The sequence below is a fragment of the Colletotrichum jinshuiense genome, chromosome 13 (assembly GCF_051148585.1).
Source record: "Colletotrichum jinshuiense chromosome 13, complete sequence".
Taxonomy (NCBI): domain Eukaryota; kingdom Fungi; phylum Ascomycota; class Sordariomycetes; order Glomerellales; family Glomerellaceae; genus Colletotrichum; species Colletotrichum jinshuiense.
The window spans coordinates 114,018-121,566 of record NC_139306.1 but is presented as its reverse complement, the minus strand read 5'-3'; the positions used below and the strand labels follow the sequence as shown (position 1 = coordinate 121,566).

Below are 7,549 nucleotides of genomic sequence, written 5' to 3'. Positions count from 1 at the left end.
AAGCTAGCATTCTGGGCGACCTCGACGAAGCCACCGCCCACCTGCTGCAGCCAGATTGGGGAGGGCAGGCGAGGAGCAAGGCCGGCTCTGCGTCCCCTTGAACATGTTAAAGGGTAGCCCGGCGTTTCTCGAGACATAGGCTCGGGTGGTAGTGCGTGACAGAAGTGGCATTTCGGGCGTGATGCTCAAAGTCGCAGGCCTTGGCACAAGTTTGATCTTGAGAGTTGCGCGCAAACGGCGCGCCAACGGCATCGTTATCAACCCTCCCCTAGCGGCTTCTGTTTAATGTGCCGTCCTTTGCTGTCTGTCGTCGAGTGCCCCAGAAAGCGTTAGAGTGCGTCATGAAGACCCGAAGCGGCATCGTCCCGTACACGTCGGGATTCTAAAGTGGTACATCGCGTCTGTTCCAAGGTGTTAGGCGGTTGCCCCAGGTTGTTCTGCATCGGCAGCGCCTTGGAAGCGTGGTGGTGGTGGCGGCGACGACGACGACGATTTGGAACGAGTGACTATGAAGCACCGTCAGTCGGCAGCAGACGGCATCAGGAGTGTTGGCGATGTCTGGGGAGGTTGAGGTGGAGATGCAGAGGGTAAGGGAGCAGAGGGCAGAAGAGGGCAGAAGAGGGTTCTGACATGCGACAGGTGGGGGTGGAGCATGCGGAGGATGTGGCTGGCGTCGATGTATAGGTAGAAGGGTGTCATGGCAGAAGGATTAGGGAAGGGTGCCGTTTTCGAGATTATTGTCGATGAAGGCAATCCTGCGGCAGATGGCAGCCCACTCTTGCTCGTTGAGCCAGGTGAGCTGGTCCGATGGGCACCAAGCGAGCTTTGCTGAAAGGGGGCCCAAAGGGCTATTGGACGACGATTTCGCCGAGAACACAGCCGCGGAAGGGGTAGCAGTTGCGATTTTGGACAGGGGAGTTAGCCAGTGACTTGATGAAGACGGAAGGAAATAAAGGAGAGTTGGAGAGAACGAGAAATACCGCGGGGCTTGGCTGTGGGTTGGGCCTGCGTATTGCATCAACTCACGAGAGGAGTGTTGACGAGAACCAGGGCCAATACACTGACTGCACTAGACCACCATGCGAGGTACTGGATTGCCCGGACAATCTTGTAGGTCCTAATGAGCGACGCCGTTGACCCAACCAGCTGTTTCTTCCACAGAGTCTGTCATGGGGGCGAGGACTCGTCAGTCAAGTCAAGCAAAGGAAGGACGGGCACAGGCGGGAAGAGAAGGACTTGGAGAACTCACAGTCTTGTGGCCGCGTCTCGTTGCTACGAAATACCAGTCTCTCCGCTGACAATCAAGCCCGGCAGGAACTCCAAGCCGTCAAGGTCGGTATTCCTCCTCTGGGAGACGCGATCCAGATACGCCCAGTACGCGGCTTGCCACAACCCAATCTGCAGAACAGCCTCCTCAAAGCCCTTGTTCTTCTTAGTCTCGATGCTTACGGTGATGGGTTTGTTGCGTAGGAAAAAGTAAGAGGTGGAATTGACGGCATCCGATGGGAAATCTCGCCGGAGCTGCCTGAGCCTCTGCTGGAGCTGCGAGTCTTGCTCTGTTTCGGTGTCGATGTACATGGTGTAATCAATCATTTTAGACGGGCCTGCTGGGTGAAGACGGCGGTGCATGCGAGCGGGTGTCCTGGACGGGGAAGCCAAGAGTGTTAGGACTTGAGGCGACAGCAAGAGGTGTGAGTGAGATGGGCCGTGACACTTACGCAACAGTGACGTTAACGACACCACTATTGATCTCTTCTGGGTCTGGTCGAAGAGCGAGGCTTAGTAGTGGCCAGTGAACCTCGGCGTTCCAGATGGCCTCCGCGACCTGCTCGTCGGTGCATGCCGAAGTGTTGCTCATCACTTTGCGCAGTGAGGCAACTGGGACAATTGGACCAAAGCGTTCCGGCTCTGTCAGTTCGTCGAAGAACGTCGCCGGGTACAATGTCTCGTGCAGCAGGTCCTCGAATCGCCGGTGTCTCGTCCTATGTGCAGCGTGGCATCAGCGAGGGGACTTGATACGGGAGATGACGGGTGTTGTTCCAACAAATCTTAGACCAAGACGGCAGACGGCATTTTTGGGGTTTGTGAGACAGATATATCTTGCCAGCCCTAGGAACAACGCGAAGTCAACTGGAAAACTTGTAGAGGATCTCGCGGGTTGGGCGAGGGATTGCGGGAGCAGGGGTTCCAGAGCCACGTCTGCGTCGGAGAAGAGGGCAAAAACGGGGATGCCGTTTATCCACGTTCCGGGGAGGCAGTTGTTGTACGCCTTGTTGCTGTCGGCGCCTTGGTCATCCCTTTCGAGTCCAAGCATTGTCGAGTTGTTGTCGACGCTAACGGACAGAGCCACCTACGGCCGCTAAGGTGGTGGCTTTGCTGTTCTTTCATTGTTACTGCCGAGAGCTAGAGGTTGTAGTAACTGCGTTATGGTGCTGGGTGCTTATCTGTGGGGCATTGCAGCAGGCTGGGTAGCGACCGGCTTGGCATCGGGATGAGAGCCGATTGGGATGTTCTAGAGTTACTGCGGCACATTAGTTCTCGTTTACACAGATGCTTCCGTGGAGAAATGAAGTGTGCTTCCTGTGGTAGATACATCCGATGGTCTAGAGGCTAAGTAAATACATATTTAGTATGACTAGCTCACGCCCATGCCCATGCCTATGCTTAAGCCTATGCCTATGCCCATGCCCATGCCCATGCCTATGCCCATGCCTAAGCCTATGCTTAAGCCCATGCCTATGCTGCCCATGCCCATGCCTATGCCCATGCCTAAGCCTATGCTTAAGCCCATGCCTATGCTGCCCATGCCCATGCTTAAGCCCATGCCTATGCTGCCCATGCCCATGCTTAAGCCTATGTCTATGCCTATGCCTATGCCTATGCCTATGCTTGAGCCTATGTCTATGTTGCCTATCTTATACCATTTTAGATTAGGGCTGGGGTTATATAGTCCTTGCTAGTTATACCGCCTATGCTGTCTACACTGTGTATGCTATGTATACTAGCTTTCTATTCTAGTCTATATAACGCTAAAAGAAGCCAGCGTATGTTTAAAAGGGTTAACCCACACATCTGCAGCTACAGTAAGCGTACACTTGACTATCCTGCTGTAATAGTGAAGTATAGTGACTGCATCCTAAGGAATAAGACGCTCTATTCCCTCTCCCCGCTTCAGAATGAGCATCCGCGCTCTTAATTAGCGGGATCCTAGCTGTGAAGGTTTCAAGATGTTTATACTGAGACAGTCCTGTTACCTCTGAGACGAGAATGATCTCATCCTCAATGAGGTGTTCCTCTACGAAGTCAATATTCACCGGTTCAGACTGAGCGTTGTCTCTAGCTTGGATTTCCCGAATGAGATTGATGAATTCGGGATAGTTTCTGAAGTTCACACTTGTCTCGATATCTTCTGTAAGATCTATGTGATTAAGAATGCGACTTGGTGTAATCTGCGCACGCGTCTGTTCAGTGACTTGGGTGGCGGTGAGTTGCTAGACCTGGGTGCCTTCAACTATGAGAATCAAGCATGAAGCCGCTATTACTGATGTTTTTTATGTGTAAATATTTTTCTTTTTTGGGGGGGGGGGGGGGGGGGGGGATAGAAGCGGTATAATATTTGAAGAACAAAGGGAAAATAGTCTGAGACTTTAGGAAATACTTGACTTAAAACGGCGCTGGTCAGGACGAACACACCAAGCCCCGGACACCGCAGTGACGTCGTCATCTTATGTATTCGGATAGCAGACTCGCGCGAACTATCGTATAAGGGCCGGTATCAGCTTGACGGCAGTACGATAACTTGTCGGGAAGCAATCGTCGCCAGCAGCAATGCAAAACCAATGCTCAGGTCACGTTCACGGTTCAGAGGTAATGTGACGTTGTATTGGGGGCCAACGACAGCTTTTTTGAAAGCTACTGTTCTTAGGCCCTTTGCTAAGATTGTAAATATTTATTTAGGCAGCTGGCCAGGGTATGCTCAGCTCAAGCGGTCTGACGATGGCCTCCCAGGTCGAAGGCATAGCCGAGAGGGGATTAATGAACTCGCCTCAATGATTCCCAAACAACATGCTCTGCACCCCGGGTTCTGCGACATGCATTCACCACTTGAATCATTGCAGGCGGCCTCCTAGATCCCAGCATGGAGTCGTCTCGTAAAGGCATCGTGAAGAGGGGTTGATTATACATTCTCTTTTCGTCCGACTGCATATCCGAATAGCCCCATTTGCTCCTTGCTTGTATAGAAGCAACGCTTAAACGCCAGTGTGCCTTGCCAGTGGCGTATTCCATCGAGACATCTACCCATGGATATAGCCACCTAAATGTGCAACCACCTTCTCGGATGTCTCTCTGCACAATGGCTCGGCAATGTTCAGAATGATGAGGATTGGTGCCATTCGCAGAAAACCTCCTTTTCATCGAGTCAGAGTATGTCTCATGAACCTGGTATCGTCATCAAATGGCCCCGCTTAGAGGTGTCAGGGTTCTACGTCAATAGGGGCTTCGAGCCGCCTCGTCGTGTTGATAGGATGGATGCTTTGACGGATACTAGGCATTACGCTCCAAGAACTGAGGGGATGCCTTGTCGCATGAACACGAAAAGGGAGAGGAGAGCTTCGATGGGGAGGTCAAACTGGTACTGTATTCTGGTGGTTGTATATCTGTGTAGAAGAGTAGGTAGGTTGGCAGCAGCAGCAGTAGTGTAGATATCGCTGTTGGCAGCCCAGAGGTTGGATCTCCGGGTTCCGCTGCCGCGGCCGGCTGTTGCTGCTGGCCAGCTCCCTGTATTCTGGCTGAGTAATCCAACAACGACATTACAGGCAATCAAGGTAATTAATCAATTAGACAAGTAAAGAAAGGCGCTGTAGTCCGCGTCCACCCGCCCAGTCGTGACTCTCTCTCTGCTCCTCCTGCCCCTTGAAGGCCACGCGACCACGACTCTTGCTTTGCCTTGAGCAGCCGTCCGCTTGGCAAAAAGAAAACCCCACTCGGGCCGGGGCCGGGGCCGCCGGGCCGATGGACGGGAATGTCTCCACTAACTATTTCCATTTCCGAGTTAGGCGCTGCAAAGGGAGCAAACGCCACACATAGAGTGGGGTGGTGGCTAGTGCACGCTGACGGTCCCCCTCTCAACAGACCTCAACGCCGCCTACAGGCACTGGTCCATACCATATCCTTCCGTCCTGCTTGACTTCTGCTTCCTTAACCAAGTATCCTGCACCTTGAGCAGGCCGCGTGAATCATCCGTCAGCTTCTGTAGCCGCAAGGCAGGTACTATAAAACTGCCGGGGGCTTATAATTGTAGGAGCAATAAGATTCTTCCCTTTGATCTTGGGCGCGCCCTTGAATGGGCCGAGATTATGCCAGTTTAACACCCTTCCTAGCCCACGGTGACTGGCAAGTGCTGCTGGTAATTGCTGCTAGGCAGGATGAGCTGCCGCGGGAAGTTGAGAGCAAGTGGCTATGGGCAACAAGGTTCTGGACGGCGTTGAGCGCGCCAGAGATGTTTTTGCTGACGCAAAGGCTAAGGGCACAAGCGATGTCTCCATACTCGGATTGTACACTACACCTGTCCCCCGGTGCAAAAGGCAATCTTGGTTGGGTGGGATTGGTGAATGATGGTGTCGGTGGACTTGGCGGATGAAGATGAAGATGAACTGGCTCGTCGGATAAAGTTATCAGACAAAACTGGTCTGATGGAACAGGTGGGGCACGAATCTTGGACCCGAGCCCCCATGCGACCACCCCCTCTCCCACTGAGACTTAACTTACCATTACCTAAGGAGGTAGGTGTGTGTAGCTGGAGAGGATTCTGTTCTCTTGTTCCCTTGTCCTTACTGGGCCGACTTACTGTTCGCAACACACAGCGGACGTTTCGTAAACGACCAGCGAGACCCCTCAAGCCAACAACAAGCCCTCCAGTCGGAGCTTTGTGTTTACCGTTGTTCACGTTTTCCTTAGATCGCCGCAACCCGAGCATCTTCGGAAACACATCGCTTTTCTTTCAACCCCCTACAACTCTTTGTTGACTTGCCCTGCACCACCTCCGCTCTTCGTTACGAGGAGCACAGCTTCCACGACCCCTCGGGCATTCTTGTAGTGCTCGTCTCCTGCTCATCACAGAGTCCGCCTGCCTCTGTCGGAAGCCTGTCCCCCCGCATTCGCCCAACACTGCAGCCACCTTCGGCTTTCCTGGACCGGAATTCGACGTCGATCTGCCCGTGTTTGCTTGCAGAATGTGGATATACATTGTGGCGTGAATAGACCCCCTCGGCTTGCATCACCACCCCCCCATCCCGGACCAAGGCTGGACAGGCAGGCATGCAGGGGTCGGTCGACAGGTCACACTTTCCAGGCTATATCGCTTCATCATGGATTCACTAGCTTACAAAAGCTCTGGCGGGATATCAAGCACCACGCACTCGTCGACGTACGCAGGCTGGTACTAGTGCAATGGGCCGTTGGGGGAACGATCCACATGGGGTCGGAGTAGCGGTCTTCCACCACAGAAATCGCAGAGGAGCCACCATGTATGTTTGTTATTAAACTAGAAAAAGAGTAGATGCAGACGTCTAATCGTAAAACGTGTATCCCTTGCGCATCAACCCGTGTTTCGCTCTGCCATACGGATGATAGAGGGTCGCCTCGACGCGCCTGTCGCCAGGTATAACCATGCGCAGCCCCTTGCCAGGCTGGTTGAGAATAAGTCGGCGGAGATACCAGGGAATCCGTCGTCCTTAGTCGCTGGCGGCGGCCTCGACCGAGTCGCGCAGAGGGCGAAGATGGCTACCCCAACGTCAAACTTGCTGCGTTATATGGCTTCGCTGATGATGTCCATGCTGAGGGGGGCCGATGTGGTATTTAAACAACAGCAGCAGCTTCTTGATCTCGTCGTCGGTCCAGGGCGCCAACTATACGACAGTCAATTTAGTTGCCTCTACATACACTCAACCCATCTCTTTCCAAGGGAAGATAACTTACAGGTTCGATTGGGGTCGACGCAGCGGATAGGGACGGGGTTGGTAACTCGCCGTCGGCTTCGATCGGGGCGCTCTCGCAACTGCCGGCATCGCTCTCGGACGCCGAAGGCGTCTCCTGCTTCGTCTCTGCGACACCCTTTTGCGGACTTAGGCAGGGACTTGACGATAGTAGGAGAGGAGGCGACATTTTTATCGCTTGTGTCGCAGCGGCGACGGTCACGCGGCGTATCTGAGAGTGGGTGCGTATCAGTTATAGCGAAACTTTGTTAGATTTTTCGAGTTAGGACACGCACTGGAAATCGGAAGACAGCTAAACTTTGGTATCAACGAGCCCAAGCCGGCTTCCGTTCAGGAGCCAAGCGACATCTGCAAGGAGCACTCATTGGTTGTAAAAGAAAAAGAGTTGATGGGGTATCAAGACAATAAGAAAACAACAAAATGAAGTAGCCTAGCGTAGGCTACAGGGTATCATTCGCCACAAGTCCACCTTAGAACGCCAAGTAAGACAACACGAGAAGGACATGTTTGCTTCATGCCATCGCTCCCACGCAACAATGCCATCGTGCGCCTCG

At 53.2% G+C, this 7,549-nt stretch overlaps 1 protein-coding gene across 1 annotated transcript; it reads right to left on the bottom strand.

Moving 5' to 3' along the window:
• Positions 1 to 1,272: 1,272 nt before the first annotated feature.
• EsH8_XIII_000027 (uncharacterized protein) lies at positions 1,273 to 2,314 on the bottom strand (the record flags this gene model as incomplete). The annotated part of the gene is made up of 3 exons (XM_083273738.1): positions 1,273 to 1,642; positions 1,719 to 1,982; positions 2,121 to 2,314. The coding sequence occupies 3 exons, from the start codon at positions 2,312 to 2,314 to the stop codon at positions 1,273 to 1,275; spliced, it is 828 nt and encodes a 275-aa protein (XP_083120501.1).
• Positions 2,315 to 7,549: the final 5,235 nt, after the last annotated feature.